The sequence below is a fragment of the Ovis aries genome, chromosome 14, assembly GCF_016772045.2.
Source record: "Ovis aries strain OAR_USU_Benz2616 breed Rambouillet chromosome 14, ARS-UI_Ramb_v3.0, whole genome shotgun sequence".
NCBI lineage: Eukaryota > Metazoa > Chordata > Mammalia > Artiodactyla > Bovidae > Ovis > Ovis aries.
Genome location: NC_056067.1, coordinates 36,071,312 through 36,089,365, shown reverse-complemented (window position 1 = coordinate 36,089,365; position 18,054 = coordinate 36,071,312). Strand labels below are relative to the sequence as shown.

The following is an 18,054-nucleotide window of genomic DNA, read 5'->3' as shown; positions in this document are numbered from 1 at the left end:
AGATCATCAACATGAGGCTTGAGACTGGGGACTGAGGAAGAACCAATGAAGAAGTTTCCCGGCTAGAGACAGAGAAGGTTGTCCAGACCCTTCTGGAAGGTGAGGCTGAGACACTTGAGGATTGTGCTGTCCAGAACAGTAGCCACCATCTGCATGCCGTTATTTGTCTTTGAATATAAGTGAATTAAAAACTAAATCAGATTAAAAATTCAGTTTCTCAGTCATAGTAGCCACATTTCAAGTGTTCAGTAGCCACGTGTAGCTAGTGGCTACCATACTGGATGCAAACACAGAACATCCCCATCGTCAAAGATAGCTCTTTGGGACAGCACTACTGCAGAAATCATTTTACATGGTCGTATCCAGTTGGTAGTTTAAAATTCCCTTTCCTGAAATCTAACTACGTGCTCTTATTACCAAGCTTTCGACACAGTTTTAAAATGATAATAACAGATAACATTTATTGAACACTTAACATAACCGTCAGTTCTCTTGGTTGCAGACAGCAGGTTTCTCTCTTGCTAATTTAAACATGAAGGGACTTATTAAAGGGTATGGCTTTAGCTCACAGAATCAGTAAGAAGGTCAAGAAACAGACTCTAGGCTAAACATCCAGGAACCACTCCCCAAATGATACTGTGGAACTCGTGCCAAGCAAGCCACAGCCTCTGTCACTGTCCGGAAAATTCAGAACTGCTAAGCTGCCACCACAGCTGCTGTTAGAATCATGAAGGCCTTGGCCATGAACGGCCTCAGCAAAATGGATGCTTCACACCTGCCTCTTCCTCCACATAGCTCCTAGTTCTAAAGCCTCACACAAATGGAATCCAAGTCATAAACAGAACTGGAGCTGCAAGGGAGTTTGTGACATGTTATGCAGGTTAATCCCGCCAGCCTTCTGAAGTTCAGAAAGTGAGCTAAGACAGGGCTGGAATGGGTTTGGAGCAAACCCGTCAGTCTAAAGTAACTGCCATGATCTGCTGTATGCCAAATCCTGTGAACATGCCTGATGGCACTGCTTTCTTATAGGAATTCAGGAAGGCCCTGTAATCAACCCCCTTTGACAGAGGAGGATACTACAGGAAATGGTGGGGCACACAGACAGTCTTAGCTGTGCTTTGCAAAGTTAGAAGAGGGCCCTCTGCCCACTCTGGGAGAGAAGGAAAGTGGAACGAGGAGGGGACAGCTGCCTGGAGAAGCAGGGATGGAAGATGACCACACAGGAGAAAAAAAGCAGCAGTTCCAAGGTGACAAAGGACAGCCAGAATGAATTTGAGAACTCACGAGTGCTGCTGCTGTACAAATTCGTGCCAGATTCCAGAGTCCCTGCCCTCTCCACAAGCCCACGCCACCCCCAGTGGGAAGAACCATAACTTAACGCACAATCAAGACACAAGGACACTTGTCTGTCTACATCCCAACAATCCCAGTTGCATCTGTTGCACAGGACAGGAGTACAAAAGTAAAGAACTCAAGCAGGGAAGGTTTCCAGAAGGAGGTGAGTTTTTAGTGGGTTTGAGAGGAGATGTGTTAGCTTATGCACAGCTGTCAGAAGGCAGAGGGTTTCAGATGAAAGAGCCCATCCATCCTCATGCCAAGGTTGAAAGGGGGCAGCCACTGTAGCATATCAAAGCAGTGCCCTTGACTGAGGATGAAGGAGGTGAGTCAGTGTTTGGGAGAAAACAATAATACATAAGCAGGGTTGGGAAGGGAGTTGATTTGCAGGATAAAATCATGTGAAACCCTTCCTATGATAATAATTAAATCCAAATATTAGTAAAGTATGTATTGAAACTGGATTCGAAGCAGAACGAAAATCTCGGGGAGTGGGTCCTAGACATTTTCTAACAAACACTCCTGGGTTGATTCTCCTTATCTGCCTGTCCTGAGGACTATTCCAGTCTTCGCTTTCCTTCTCTGCGATGCAGCTCAAGTTTTGGTGAGCAGAGGTTGGGGTCCCTTTGGCACATCATTCTTTCCTGGAGACGTTCTAGTAGGATCAAAAGATAACTACATCAGGGAAAGGAATACAGCTCAAGGAAATGGGACTCTTGGAGTTGGGCAACTCAGAAAAATTTAAGAAAGGGGTGTCAACACCCCAGACATTTGGTGGCATGTATGATTCTCACTGTGCTTAAGCTTTACCAAACAATACATTTTAATAAGTGTTTCCACCTGCCAAGTTCAATCTTAAGCCATTTAACAATATATTAAATCATTTAACCCTCACAGCAATTACCAACACTAAGCTATCCTCATTTTACAAAAGAGAAAAATGAGGCTTAGAGGGTCCCACAGCTAAGAACTGGACTCCACAGCCCATGGATTTAACTATCTTGCTATGCTGCCTTGATCTCTTCTTGCTTATTGTGTTTTCTTATTATTTTTCACGTGTTATGTTCATATACTTGTCAGCTCCAAAAACTAGAAGTTTCTTAAAGTGTAATGATCAAGTCTAATAATTCATCCTTTGATACCCTTACCCTCAGCACTTGCCCGAGACAAGCACACAGTGAGTACTTAATATACATAAGCGAGACAGAGCTTTGTGACAAAGTAATCATTCACCTTATACTCATCAATTCCCGCAGACATTCACAGCTTCCAGAGAAAAAGTAGGAGGAGTGAATCCTCACTCATAGAGGACCCCAGTCAAGGCTTTTGGATCCTGACAGTCACAGGCTTAAATCCTGACTCAGACACTTTAGTGGTATAATCTCAGGCAAATGTTAACAGGAAAAATAAATTTAAATTACAATTTATAGGCACTTCCCTGGTGGTCCAGTGGCTAAGACTCTACGCTCCCAAGGCAGGGAGACTGGGTTCACACCCTGGTCGGGAAACTAGATCTCACATGTTATTGCGATGAGTTTACATGCCACGATGAAGATCAAAGATCCCGCATGCTGCAACTAAGATCCGGCACAGCCAAAAAACTAAATAAAACTAATTTAGAAGATTAATATAAAGTATTATTCTTAAAAAAAGAAGGCACTGCTGTTGGGGCATGAAAAATAGCCAGGAAAGTTTATGATTCTGGATTTAAATACATATATTAAGTATGTGTTTTATAAAAGTGGTAGGTGGCTGTGTTTCCAGAAGAGCTCAGTGTCTTGCTAGGGGGCCTACTGACTCTCCCAGGCCCCTCCTATTGAGAAAGACCCAGCAGCAAGAACAGGGACTCATGGTTAAATGTTAACTTGTGTTTATTTCTCTACAACTGCCTGCTGTTTAATTTGGCCAACCCAGTGAAGATTCTTTCGTAAGCCTGTGTGTAATTTCTAAACACCAGACCTACGACCTTTACACACATGCTAAACATTTATAGAGTGGGAGAGTTCTCCTTTTTTCTCCATCAGTGGAGTGAGTAAATACCAACATCCTCCCCTCCCACCCCCTCCCAAAAAGTATTCTTTGATCTGCACTACAGATAAACCAGTAATAATTCATCCTGATCAGCTAAAAGCTATAAAGCAGATTCTTTGATAAGCCAATTAATTACAGAGGGCACTGGGGCTTGTTTCTTCCTGATGCCGATTTAGATTCTTAAAGTCAAAGAGTTTTAGAGCTGGAAAGAGATCTTTTAAGATTAGCTTGTCAAACTGTCTGATGTTAACAGAATGTTAAAATCTGTTAAAACGAGACGAGAAAACTGAGTTTCACAGAGCGGGAAAAAGGCAGCGCAGACTCACGCACAGATGTTAAGGAAGAAAGAGCCCTATAGAAATTATTTGTCACAAATTTCTACGGAATTTTAAGCTTTCTGTGATATTGCTTTTTGTTTCCTTTGTAATCTGGTAATTCAAGTATAGTGTTTGGGCCTGGAATTGGAAATCTGTGGACACTGATCCTGTTTTACGCTGACATCAGAAATATGTGAGAATCACTGCTGCCCCCTGCTGGAAGTTTAAAATCTCACAGGTTTTTCCAGGTTTATAGGGAATTTTTTTTTAATCAAAAAACTTATAAAAGTAATGTTTCTTTAGGTTAAGAACTTTAAGCAGCATGAAAGGATGCGGGGAAGGGACAGTTAGAGAGTTTGGGATGGACATGTACACACTGCTGTATTTAAAGTGGATAACCAACAAGGAGCTACCGAATAGCACATGGAACTCTGCTCAGTGGTACGTGGCGGCGGATGGGAGGGGAGTCGGGGGAGGCTGGACACATGTCTGCATGGTGAGGTCCCTTAGCTGTTCACCTGAAACTATCACCGCATTGTTAATCAGCTGAACCCCAACACAAAATAAAAAGTTCAATAAAAAGCATGAAAGGGTATAAAGAGAAATTAGAAATCTGCTTCCCTTCAGTCATACTTCCCAATAATAACTGCCATTAACAATTTTGGGGGAACATCCTTCTACATTTTTTGTATATGTATATATATGCACATGTGTATATATGTATTACACACAAATAGGGCACTGTTGCACTGTTTTGCAACACCTTTTTCTTTTTTCTTTAATTTACTGATTTTTGAATAATACATTCAAACTAATCTAATGATATTTCAATTATACCTCAATTTTTTAAAAAAAGAACTGTCTTGAACACCTTTCCAAAGCAGTATATATATATTGACAAACCTTGTTCCTACAATATTTATTTCACTGCTTGGGTGTATCATAAATTATTCATTCAGTACTTCTTTGATGGAATAAAACATAAATCTCTATAAAAGTAAGGATTTTATTATTTTCTTGTTAGTGCTGTCTCTTATAATGAGAATAAGGCTCAATAAAAGTTGTTTAATGAATGATTTGACATTTTTCTAGTTTCAATTATTCTTCTGTTTCAAAAATGCTGCCCTGAATAGTTTGTGTGTGTATTTTGGGGCGCAGGATAAAATCTAGGAAGATGTACAGGTTCAAAGGCAAACAAATTTTAAGTTTTGATTGATGGTACTTTTAATGATCCAGGAGTTTAATAATTCTATCATTCCCATCCCTGACTGAGCATCAAAATTCAGATTCTTCCAGAGAATTTAATTTAAAATAACTCCTTTCTGTACATACCTTTTCTGTTCTAATTCAGTTGTGTGTGTGTGTGTGTATGTGGAGGGAATATATATATTGAATAGCCCCTCCACAACACCGTGATTCCAATGCATACTCAGGACCAGAAACACCTTACCCACTTCTTGCTACACTGCAGCACATGGAAATGAGCTCTCCTGTATCCTGATTGTAACATGGTTACTCATTTGTTATGCACCTGATGCTTATCGAGTGCCTACTATATGCAGGACCCTGAGTTCCCTCTCCCAGAGGCAAGACTGTACAGGGGGTGTGGTATGGATTTCGCCACTCCCATGGGTGGCGGTGCTGGGTTAAGTGGGTGAGTCTGTTGGCTGTACTTGTGTTGGCCGGTGGTTGGGGTTTGGGGAGGGAGCAGCATGTGGGTGAAACTCAGGAATCCTGCAGCACTACAGTGGCAAGAATTTTTAAGATGACCTTGATGTCTGTGTGTCTGACAAACACAGAGCCAGTCCAATTCTAGGTCCTCTGAGGCGACTGCTACTGGGGTTCGCTACAAGTGATGTGTGGAGTGGGGCACAGTCCTTTTCCTCTGGGCCCTTCTAAGGCAGATAAAATAGCATGCAGATGAGACACACATGGGAAATGCACCATGGACAGCCAACAGATCAGGGTCATAAAAAAAGGATGACAGATTCCACGTCATTCGTGACCCACCCAAATGTCACATCCTTTGGCAGTTCCTGCCACAAGCAGGTTTGTTTCCACATACTTCATAGCACTGGAAATATAACAATGGAAAGAAAAAAAAGTATATTGCTACTACTGCCACTTGAGGTTTATTATGTCAAAACTTCTAGTTGCTTTACTGGGCGACCCCATCATATTCCCCCACAATAGTGCAGGAAACTCAGGGAAGTTAAATGGCTAGAGAAAAGCCACACAATTTGTTTAATGGAGTGGTCTTCATAATTTTTCTGCTTATAAATGCCATCACATGGCTTCCCTGGTGGCTCAGCAGTAAAGAATCTGCCTGCCAATGCAGGAGACTTCGGTTCGATCCCTGAGTCGGGAAGGTCCCTTGGAGAAGGAAATGACAAACCAATCCAGTACTCTTGCCTGGGAAATCGCACAGACAGAGCAGTCTGGCTAGCTACAGTCCATGGGGTCACAAAAGAGTCAGACACAACCTGGTGACTAAACCACAACAAACGCCATCAAATAATTTTGGAAAATGGTGTGTCCCTAGAAACAGACACACGTCTATGGGCGTGTAACTTAAAACAAAGGAGGCACGACAAAGAGTGGGAAAAACCTTTTTAAAAAATAGCGCTAGGATCCCCGGATACCTAATGGGAAAAAATGAAATTGGACCTTTCTTCATTTCATATACAAACATAAAATCCAGGTGGATAAAGACTTAAATGTGAAAGGCAAAAATTACAGTTTTATAGAAGATTATATTATATATATATATCTTTATGACTTATAAATGAAAGGATTTCTTTAACAAGGCCTGTCAGCTCTCATGATATAAGAATGATAAATAAAATTATACTTAATAAGTAAATTAAGATACCCAGTGGTTCTTAAGTATACTCTCTAAAGAGTATAATAATAGATAAAGCACAGAGTGAGAGGAGATATTTACAATAGGTAACCATATACTCAACAGACTGTTGCATTATTAAGCTTAGGCAGCATGGTTAAATGGATTTACTGGAAAACAGGCATTCTTTGAATGTATATTTCATAAGAAAAAAAGAAAAGAAACTGCTGCCTAAGAATATGTATCCCCTTGTCAATTTTAAAGTTGATATCTGGGAAGGAGGCTCAAGAGGTGGGGATATATTTATACTTAGAGCTGATTCACGTTGTACAGCAGAAAGGAATGTAATATTATAAAGCAATTTTACTTCAATTAAAAAATAAATTGACATCTAAAAATTTTTCATCTTATTTACATGTTTTAAACTTGTACAATAATGCTCATAGCAGCCTTATTTGTAACTCTCAAATTGGAAACAGCCCAAATATCTATGCAAAATGAATAAACAAATTGTGGATTTTTGTACAATGGAAACATTACTCAGCAATAAAAAGGAATAGGGATGAATCTCAAAAACATGGTGATACAAAAGAAGTCCAGCACAGAGCAGCTATTATACTACATGATTCTGTTAATATGAAATTCAAGAACAGACAAAACAAAGGCGTTGAAACCCAAAGAGCAATTGGGGATGGGGATTGGCTTGAAAGGGGCATAAGGGAATTTTCTGAAGTGGTTCTTTATGTGTTAACTAGATACAAAAGATGTAACTTCTGCACATTACAGATCTTAACATTTAAAAATAAAATGATTATATCACTGCCATAAATATATCCAAAGAAATATAAATGAAGTAGTGATCTGATATCTACCATCATCCTCTTAAAAATAAAAAGATATGGGGATATCCCTGGTGGTCCATTGGCTAAGACTTGGCATTACTGATGCGGAGGGCTGGGTTCGATCTCTGGTCAGGGAACTAGATCCTGCATGCCACAACTAAAGATTCCCTTCGTCGTGTCTGAATCTTTAAGACCTCATGGACTGTAGCCCAGCAGGCTCCTCTGCCCAAGGAGTTTTCCAGGCAATAATACTGGAACAGGTTGCCATTTCTTCCTGCAGGGGATCTTCCCAACTCAGGGATCAAACCCGCATCTCTTACGTCTCTTGTGTTGGTAGGCGGATTCTTTACCACTGGAGCCACCTGGGAGGCCCCAAAGATTCCTTCATGTGGTAACTAAAGACTCCTGCAACTAGAGATCTCATGTGCCACAACAGAGATCCCTCATTCCTCAATTAAGACTTGGCACAGCCATATCAATAAATATTTTTAAAAATTCAAACATATCTGATCTAAGATCTAACTCAAAGATATTCATTATGTATCTTGGGCAAGTCAACCTCCTAGAGACTCAGTTCACTCAACAGTAACACTGGCAAAATGAGACCTCTTTTGCAGGATTTTGGTTAAGATTAAATGAAATGGCAGATCTAAGTCACCTTAGCATAGTGAGTGATAAACAGTAAACATGCAAAAAATTTTTGAGTATTATTTCTATAAATTTGTTGTCACATTATATGTTTCTATCCTTTTTCTCTTATTACATCTTGAGCATAAAATAATCTTTGGGTCCATAATTATTATTTTATGGTGAGGTACAATTTTTATTACCAACAAAAATTCCTTACTATGCACACACAATGACTTAGTTAACAATTTTATTATCTTTTCAGTTCTAATTTTTTTTTTTTACATAACAAAGTAATGCTGTGATGAAAATCCCTGTACTTAAATCTTGGTGCTTTCATTCATGATTATTTCCACAGAGTAAATTTGTATGGCTTTTGCTTTTTTTTTTTCCTTTTTCTTTTTTGGAGCTGCTCTCTGGAAAAGCTGTACTGATTTACTCTCACCAGCACTGGCTGAAACTGCTTATTTCACAGGACCCTCCCTGACACTGGGTATTAGTATTTGTTAAAATTTTACTATTACTATGATAATTTAACTGGAGTGTATCAGGCATTGTTTACAAGCCTTATCTCATTTCCTCTTCACTACAACCCTCTAAAGGGTCCATTTGCTAGTCTGGTATCCTTAGAAGATTGGGAAAACAAGCCTTCCAGGGGTTAAGGTCCTAGCCAAGCCAGTATAGGCATACCTCATTTTATTGTGGGTCACAGATGTTGAGTTTTTTTTTTTTTTTAAACAAATTGAAGGTAATTCGTGTGACTCACTTTATTGCAGTGGCCTGGAACCAAACTTGCAATATATCTCTCTGAGGTATGCCTGTAACGTCATCGGGCCAGGATAAGACTATCTGGTCCTTAACGTGCTAACTATGGGGCTTCCCTGGTGGCTCTGCTGGTAAAGAATCTGCCTACAGTGTGGGAGACCTAGGTTCAGTCCCTTCCTTGGGAAGATGCGCTGGAGAAGGGAATGGCTACCCTTCCATGGACTATCTAGTTCATGAAGTTTCAAAGAGGTGACCGCAACTGAGCAGTCAGGCTGACCATGGCTTCTCCCCTGTATCACACTGCCTCCTGCTGGTGCCCACTGAGAGGGCAAGAAGTTCTGAAATGCCCCACATCAGGTCCCTTAGATGAGATTTGGCTACTTGTGGTCAGGAAGACAGTGATGCTGGGACAACCACGTAATAGTGGGACTTTGAAAAATGAGAAAGCTCATCAAGCTTTTCCCTTAATATTTATGCAATTTATGTGTTACACATTAACTTTAAAAAAATGAGAAGATTTTTGATATAGAAGGAAAGGAAAGGCTTTTCAGGCAGGCAGGCCATGAATGGATAAGTTAATAAAAGTAGCTCACACTTACTGAGTCCTCACTACAAGCCAGACCCCCTTACCAAGGGTGCTGGAAATACTAATTCATTTAATTTTTATACAACCCCCATGCAGTACCTCTGTTATTTGTGCTTGACAGATGAGGAAACAGAGGCACAGAGATGGTTAAATAACTTGCTCAAGGTTACATGTCTAGCAAATCGAACAGTCAGGATTTGAGGCAGGTAATTTGGCTCCTGGTTAGAAGCAGGTAGGCTGGAGCTTCCCTGGTGGTCCAGTGGTTAAGAATCTGTTCTGCAATGCAGGGGATACCGGTCTGACCCCTGGTCCGGGGAGATCCCACATGCTGTGGGGCTACTGAGCCCATGAGCTGAAACTACGGGAGCCCACGCACCTAGAGCCTGAGCTCCATCACAAGAGAAGCCACCATAATAAGAAGGCTGTGTACCGCAACCAGAAAGTAGCCCCCATTTGTTGCAACTAGAGAAAGCCCACACAGCAATGAAGACCCAACTCAGCCAAAAATAACTAAATAGAGCAGGCAAGCTGGGATCACAAAGCAGCCACAGTCACCAAAGACCTGACAGAATGAGAGGCCTCTTCCCCTATTCTGGAATGTCCACCGTAAGGAGATTTTGTCCGACCAGGATACCGAACAGTATAAGGTCCAACTCTAATTCATTCAAGGATCCAGCATGTCATGTCACATCCTCAATGATGCTGCCACTTGTCCTCCTGAGTTCTCCTTTAGTGGCCCCAAAACAGATCTCTGCTGATTCTGGGCCAGTGGCATTAGTAGAAAAACGTTTGAAGCTAGACCAGTTACTGGGCCTCCCAGAGAAGGTGCACACACACCCACCAGAACTGGGATTTCTCTGTTTAGTCCCGATGATGCGCGATGAATTCCAAGCGCATCAGAGACACCTATAGGTGGCTCACATCCTATGTCCCCCCTTGCTACCTACACCCACAGCACACCTAGTCCTTTGGAAATGCCCCTTATTCACTAACTCCCCTGCCTGTGGAAGATATGGTAGATGTGGAAGATAATGATACATGCAATGATGAAGGCTCTCCAATCTCCAAGGCCAATGCGGCAAACCCAACACAGAAATGCAAAGAAGTAAGAAAGGCTCAGGAACCCAGTTCGTGTAACCCCAAGCTGGAAGTGGATCTGGAACTGGGGTTGGACAAGAAAAGACTCGGAAAAGGAGAGATGGACCTCTCCAGGCCTATCTACAAGGATAGAAAAGGAGAAAATAACTCAGGGTATGTATCCTGTAAAGTCATAAGATTATGCAGTCAGCGGCTCTATAGCTAGAAAATCATAACACAAATATTTAAGAAAGGGGAGGCAGTCACAAGAATGTCCCTGTTTGAGTAAATATAGTTTCCTGGTGGACACAGACTTAAATTTCAGTAAAAAAAAAAATACACTGGTGGTACAGTTTTCCAACATGTATCAAAAGCCTTACTCATGTGCCTCCTCGATTCGATCCAACCTCATGTGGCAGGCCCTGGGCTGGGCTCTTGGATGTACGGTAAACAAGAAGACAGAGTGCCAGCCCCCAAATGAGCTGCCTGTGGAGAACGTATTTCAGGAAGGGTGAAGTATGAGGTGCTCCGGACACAGCACAAACGGGATTTAATCTAACCCAGAAAACCAAGAAGGGGTGAAATGTCTTTTAAGTGACACTTGAAGGACAGGAAGGATTTAGTAAGGCTAGAATGGACAAGTGAAGTGGAAGCTGCTCAGTCATGTCCAACTCTGCGACCTCATGGACTATACACAGTCCACAGAATTCTCCAGGCCAGAATACTGGAGTGGGTAGCCTTTCCCTTCTCCAGGGGATCTTCCCAACGCAGGGATCGAACTCAGGTCTCCTGCATTGCAGGTGGATTCTTCAGTGAGCCACAGGGAAGCCCAAGTGAAGGCTCTGAGCAAACTGAGTAGTAGGTGAAAAGGAAATAATAGAAGTTGTATACACACACACACACACACACACACACACACACACGAAACACGAGCCCAAAATGAAGTTGGCAAATACGCTACTTCTCTTCAGGCTTTAAAAGCCATTTAAGGAGTCTGCATCATATTCAAAAGTAAAAGCGAAGAGTGATGAGTGAAATTCTGATCAGTGTTCTCCTGTATATTCTTTGACTCAATAATTCTACTATAAGGAAATTATCGTAAGGAAATAATTATGAATTGTGCAATGATACATTTAAAAGGGTATTTCTAATATTGAGATAGTCTAGAATTACAAAATTTTGAAATAAACTGAATAACTTATGGTGGAGAAAGTGACAGTCTCTCGGTTGTGTTGGATCCTTTGTGACCCCAGGGACTGTAGCCTGCCAGGCTCCTCTGTCGATGGGATTTCTCAGGCATTGCAAGCAGATTCTTTACCATCTGAACCACCAGGTAAGCCCCCTTACAGTAGTTGTTTAGATAAATGAGACTTTGGTTCATTGGTAAAATATTATGTAGCTGCTAAAGATACCAGAGGAAAAAAAAACAATGACGTGCAAAGATGTTCATTACATGTTGGATGCAAATTGAAGGTTATATAAAATATACATAGTATAATCTCAATTTTGTATATATACACACACATACATACACACACACACAGCGAAACAGGTATATAAGATATTGGAAAGCTATATGTCAACCTCTCTTTTCATGTGGGATGTTAATAGTAGTAGCTGATTTAAATTTAAACCTTTTATTTTTTCTAATTGTTCCATATGTGCTTTTATGATTTTAAAAAATTATGCCTTAGAAAAAAGAAAAAAAAAAGAAAATTTTTAAAAAGAAAAGAAAAAATTTTTTAAGATTATATGTCTTACGTGTTTAGAGATTTCTGGGGTGCCGACCATATTCTATTTCTTGATCCCTGATGGGTTAACACTGGCCTTTTGCTTTACTTGTTAAAACGTAAACTTTAGAATAAAGTTTCCTCCCTGCACATTACATTTCACGATTTTAAAAATGCTTACTAAGATGCAAGCATTTTGCAATAGTTTACACATAGCGTCTCTAACGTTCCGTAATTTCGGAGTTGCCAACCGCAAACCGTGGAGTGTATCCGTCATGGCAACGTAGACTTCAACTCCCAGCAGGCATTGCAGCCAGCACACTGGGATCTACGGGGTCCGAGAGGGAGGCTGGGAGCCTCCGGTTCTTTCCCTCCCAGAAGCCCGCGGGCGGCTCGGAACGCCGTCCGTATCATGGCCGCGGGAGCCGGGACGGCGGGCTCCGCTTCCGGCCCGGGCGTCGTGCGTGACCCAGCGGCGTCACAGTCGAGGAAGCGTCCCGGCAGGGAGGGCGGGGAGGGCGCGCGGCGATCACACGCGATGGCGGGAGGAGGCGGGAGCAGCGACAGCAGCGGGCGGGCGGGCGGCAGGCGGGCGTCCCGTAGTGGCGGGCGGGCTCGGCGGGGGCGCCACGCGCCCGGGCTTGGGGGCGCCGCAGAGCGCGGCGCGGGGGAGGCACGGCTGGAGGAGGCGGTCAACCGCTGGGTGCTCAAGTTCTACTTCCACGAGGCGCTGCGGGCCTTTCGGGGTAGCCGGTACGGGGACTTCAGGCAGATCCGGGACATCATGCAGGGTGAGGGCCGGCCCTGGGGAAGGAGGCTGGGGGCTCCTGGGAAGCGGATCTGTGCACACTCCCCCCGCCCCCACGTGTCGCGGCTGGGGGTCGCCGAGTCAATGATGTCTTCTTTCCCAGCTTTGCTTGTCAGGCCCTTGGGGAAGGAGCATACCGTGTCTCGGCTGCTGCGGGTTATGCAGTGTCTGTCGCGCATTGAAGAAGGGGAAAATTTAGGTATGGCTATTTTTTTTTAATGTTCTTCTCTTAGCTTACTTATTTAGGGTTACATTGTTTTCAAACTTACATCCTGAAGGATTCCGGGTTAAGGTGGGCTCTTCTGTTTCAGTCACGGTGGTCTTTTTCCTTCTAGGAGGAGTTTATTCTCTGGCTCTACTTTTCTCCACTTAGTATTCTCTTGGCTGCTTTTTTGTGTTTATTTCCTCCCACCTGTTTCTTGCTCGCCCCAACTTTGTTGCTATCTAAATTGAATTATGTGAAGATGGACATTTTTTCCTCCATAGTAGAGTGTTTTTAAAGTATGAGCACCTTTTTTTTTTCTTTTCCTAAATTGATCTTGACAGCTGTTTAGCAAAATGATCTATAGTTTCTGACTGTTTGTATCTGATTCTGATATTTAAGATGCATATGCATGTGTTAAAAAAACAATTTTTTACCTGTCCTGAAAATTACTGAAGGTCACTTGAAATTCAAGGATTTGAATTTGGACCCTTAACATGTTTGTAAGCCTGTAGCCAGGATATCAACAAATTAAATGCAAGTCTTACTATATTTGGATTTTTTCATATATATATATATATATAGACATAATTCTGCCCTTTAGAAAATAGGTTAAAGTGAAAACTGTGCTTTTTGTCCTAGACTGTTCCTTTGATATGGAAGCTGAGCTCACACCACTGGAATCTGCTATCAATGTGCTGGAGATGATTAAAACGGAATTTACACTGACAGAGGCAGTGATCGAATCCAGTAGAAAACTGGTCAAGGAGGCTGTAAGGCTCTATTTTTAATTTCTTTCTTCTTTTAACAAAGATCAGAGTTCTTTGAGGAATCAGTGCTTATCTTTCCTGTGTGGGGTGGAGGACAGACAGGGATGGAGAGAGAGCAAGTGAGCATACTGAGAACACATTAACTCACACACATAGGTGTTACTTCATCAGGTGACCCTTCTTCCTAGCCCAGTCTTGGAAGGGACTGTTGAGGCGAGTGCTCAGCTTTTGTGATTTTTGTAACTCTTCCTTGTGGCCCTGACAGGAGGGGCCACAGTACACAGGAAGTGGGCTGGCATTGAAGAATGGCATTTGGGAGGTTGTGCCATTCAGAGCAGCATGTTGAAAGTGCTAAAAGTAACTGGCTTAGGATTTGGTCACCCTTGTTTATTATAGACTGAGGAGAAGAGCTGGTGCCTTGGAAAATGTGGGACTGCAATGTGCTCTTTCATGCAATTACTGAGAGGCTTAGGGAACATTCCTTTTGAGCAGACAGAATCAGAGATGCTGAGATAATCATCCAGTTAGAAAAATAGTAATGGTAGGAGGCTGACGCAGGCAGCGTTCTTGACAAGAAAAATGCTTGTAGAGTGTCTAGGAATTTGGGATTGGAACTATGTCATGGTTCAGGTAGCTTTTAAGTAGTGGAACTTATTTATATTTAAAACACTGAAGTGGCCATGGAAACCAGTCAGAAAAAGTTTTTTCTTCTCCAATAACTAAGGCTGGGGCTGTGGAAGCAGATGCAGAGATGGGGACTGAACAACAATAGCTCAGCATTGTCTTGGTGGTGAAAGTAAGGAAATTGGTAAGAAAAGATAAGAGCACCTCCTAAAAGGATGAGATCTCAAGAGCAGAGAGGTAGGAGATAAAACCTTGCTTAGCAAAGACTTTTGGACCCTTGGCTGTGTGCTGGGTACTCAGACACCATGTTAAAAAAAAAGTTAAAACACTGTGTGGGATGCCGATATTTTATTTATTCAGTTAAGGACCTTGGGGCAGGATCTACGTTTGGTCTTGCAAAGAATGCTGAGAAAATTCCCATTCCAAGGAGGAATGATTACAAGAATAGATTTTTAGTATCGGTGAGTCAGGTTTGTGTCGGAGATAAAATGCCAGAAAAGACATTAGCAAAGGAGGAGAAATCCATGCCTACTTGGAAAATAGCTTAAGGATCTTTTGAATGGGAAGAAACGGTGCTAGTTCAGGGTAATTCAGGTAACTACTCTTAAGTGGCCAGCTGATTAAGAAATGCAACTCTTTCAGAACCCAAGGGTTATAGTTCTGTCTTCTGGAAGAGCCTGTGGGCTTTCATCTTCAGCTGCATGTTTATTATTTAAGTTCATAGATCTCGTTTGGAGGCTTCTTTAGGAAAAATTTGTTAGCAAAATCTAGATTCCCTTAAAACAGTCAACCATTTTCTTATGTTGACTCCCTTCTGCTTTTTCATTTTCCACCAGGTGCCAGATCTCTCCTTACTGTATTACTCTTACTGCTGTGTAACAAAGTAAGCCAAAACTTTAGGAGGTTAAAACAATAAATACTGTCTCTCAGTTTCCAAGGGTCAGGAATCTGGTAGTGATTTAGCTGTGCTTCTAACTGGAGGTCTCTCATGAGATTATAGTCAAGCTGCCCGCCACGGTTACAGCTATCTGAGTTTTGACTCAGCTGGGGCTGATGAGTCCGCTTTTGTGCTCACTCCATTGGTTGTTAGCAGGACTCACTTTCTTGCTGGCTGTTGGCTTGAAGACTTCAGGTCCTTGTCTCTCCTTAGGGCTGCTTAGAGCATAGTAGCTTGCTTCTCCTAGAGCAGTAGTGATGGAAGAGAAGAGAAAGCTGTAGTCTTTTAAAACTAATCTCAGAAGTGATTTACCACTTCTGCCATATGCTCTTGTTAACATAGATCTAACCAGCTGGATTAGTGTATGGAATGGGACTATGCAAGAGGTGGGGATCACTGGGAGCCATCTTAGAGGCTGGCTACTATAGTAATATCCAAGTTATTAAATGATGATGTATCACTTGTCTCAATTTATTTATTTATTTATTTAATTTCTTATTTAGTCATAGAATCTGTTAATGGTCATCTTTAGGAAAATATTTTGAAATGCCTATGCTCAGGGAGGCTTTTTGTTGCATTTTTAAGCTTTGTAAAGTATCACTGCAATTTATCTTAAAGTTTATTAAGTTTATTTTTTAAAGTTTATCAAATAAGTTATTTGTTAAGTTTGAACTTCTCCATGCATGGTCCAGGGATCTTTGCAGGTCTTTGGGACCCTTTCAGGGTTCAAAACTATCTTCATAATAATGCCAAAATGTTAATTGAGGTTTTCAGTGCACTGACATTTACACTGATGATGCAAAAGCAGTGATGGGTAACATTTCTGGTGTCACAGCATGACCAAAGCAATAATAAAATGTATTAGTAGTCATTGTATTCTTCACTGGCACATGCTTATAGTTTAAAAAAAAAAAAGCCAGTTTCAGTTAATGTCTTTGATGAAGCAGTAAAAATTAATTTTATTAAGCCTAATTAATTTTATTAATATACCTAAGAATGTCTGATGAAGCAGTAAAAATTATAATTTTATTAAGCTTTGAACAAAATGTTTTTTCAATATTTCATGACAAAATAGGAAATTTCCTGTAGCATTTCTATTGCATACCAAAACATGATGGTTTTCTTCAGGAAAAGTACTTGTGTGATTGGGCTGCATGCTGACCTAGCTGCTTTTATAATGGAACACCGTTTTTTAAAAATTTTGGTTTTTTGGATGTGGTAATCTGGTAGTCATTTTCTTGAGAGAGCAGAGTGAACTTGTCATGTCAATGAAAACAATTGGTAGCATGTGTTGCCAGAGATAAAATTCAAGCTTTTCAGGTGAAAATTAGAATTTTGGAAAACCTACATTCATATGCTGGCTATCTTTCTAATACTTAATTCTGAGATGATTGATAGTAATATTAAAACTGTGATTTTGAAAATATTTTTAATGAATGTATCAAACACATGGAAGATCATAGCTCAGTAAACCAGCATCTTCCAAATGACCAATGAATTGTATTGCAAAATCATTCAAGGGTAATAGATCTATTAAAAGTGCAAGCTAGACTATCACATTTTAATATAATAATGATGAAAAGTTCACTTGCCAAAGTTTGGTGCAGAGTCAAAGAAAAAAATCCACATTTTCTAAAAGAGCTCTTAAAATAATCCTCCCTTTTTCAACTTTGTGCAAGGCTGGAATTTTTTAATATCCTTCAACCAAAACAACATACCACAACAGAATGAATACAGAAGCAGAATACCATCTTTCTTCTATTAAGCCAGATATTAAGGAGATTTGCAAAAATGTAAAACAGTGCCACCCTTCTCATTAAACTTTTGTCTTAGAAAATAAGTATTTTCATAAAGATATGTTATTTATATTAACCTGTAATAACTTTATTGTTATTTTTCAATGAATGAATAAATATCTTGAATTTTTATGTTTTATATTTCTAATAGTAAATATCAATGGGTATAACCCATGTAGACAAAAGTTCTTTGGGTGTCCTCATTAACATTTAACAGTATAAAGAATCCTGAGACCAAAAGTTTGAGAACTGCTTCTGTAAGTTGATGATGATATTGAGACTGTGTTGGTTTTCTTTTTATAACTGAAAGAGGCCTCAGGTTTTTGTGAACATGGGAGAATAACATACATGGCATGTCCTTGGGGAAGCGTTTATGTGTTGCTTTTGCTGTGCATCTTTGGTAATAGCACCTTGATTTTCTTTGTGGGGGAACTTACCCCATTTGAGGGACTGGTGCATCTCACACTGTCTTAAAATTTTAATTTCTTGAAACAGAAAGCTTTGCCAAGGCTTTTTCAGCATTTGTGCTTCCTTAACATCCAGATTTCTTTGAGTTTGCTTCTTTAGCCTTTCACTTCTGCAAGTTTGGCTTTTTCTTCTTAGGTCCTTTCTGGCATTTCCTCCAACATAAACCTATCTCAGCTATACTGAAAATCTGTGCTTGGAATTTTGCTTTTGTTTAAGTTAGCCAGAGACCATTGCTGTTGCTTACATGGTAAGAACCTTAACAGATACATAAGAGAAGAAATTATCCTTATCTCTGAC

At 40.8% G+C, this 18,054-nt stretch overlaps 2 protein-coding genes across 7 annotated transcripts in view; one reads left to right on the top strand and one right to left on the bottom strand.

Moving 5' to 3' along the window:
- Positions 1-1,365: 1,365 nt before the first annotated feature.
- The window catches only part of TERF2 (telomeric repeat binding factor 2), a 40,981-nt gene continuing 24,292 nt past the window's right edge, over positions 1,366-18,054 (top strand). For 4 of the 6 annotated variants that reach the window (XM_015100515.4, XM_060398447.1, XM_042231851.1 and 1 more), the window contains exons 1-3: positions 12,529-12,943; positions 13,064-13,159; positions 13,805-13,935. In XM_015100515.4, coding sequence (XP_014956001.3) covers positions 12,565-12,943; positions 13,064-13,159; positions 13,805-13,935 — 606 coding nt within the window. In that variant the 5' untranslated portion in view covers positions 12,529-12,564. Of the gene's footprint in view, positions 1,499-5,457; positions 11,756-12,528; positions 12,944-13,063; positions 13,160-13,804; positions 13,936-18,054 lie in introns of those variants that run through there. The other 2 variants (XM_060398448.1, XM_060398449.1) reach the window with 2 other exon arrangements.
- Positions 13,934-18,054, bottom strand: part of NIP7 (nucleolar pre-rRNA processing protein NIP7) — a 31,601-nt gene continuing 27,480 nt past the window's right edge. Inside the window, exon 5 of the mRNA XM_015100516.3 lies at positions 13,934-15,736. Coding sequence (XP_014956002.1) covers positions 15,713-15,736 — 24 coding nt within the window. The 3' untranslated portion in view covers positions 13,934-15,712. The remainder of the gene's footprint in view (positions 15,737-18,054) is intronic.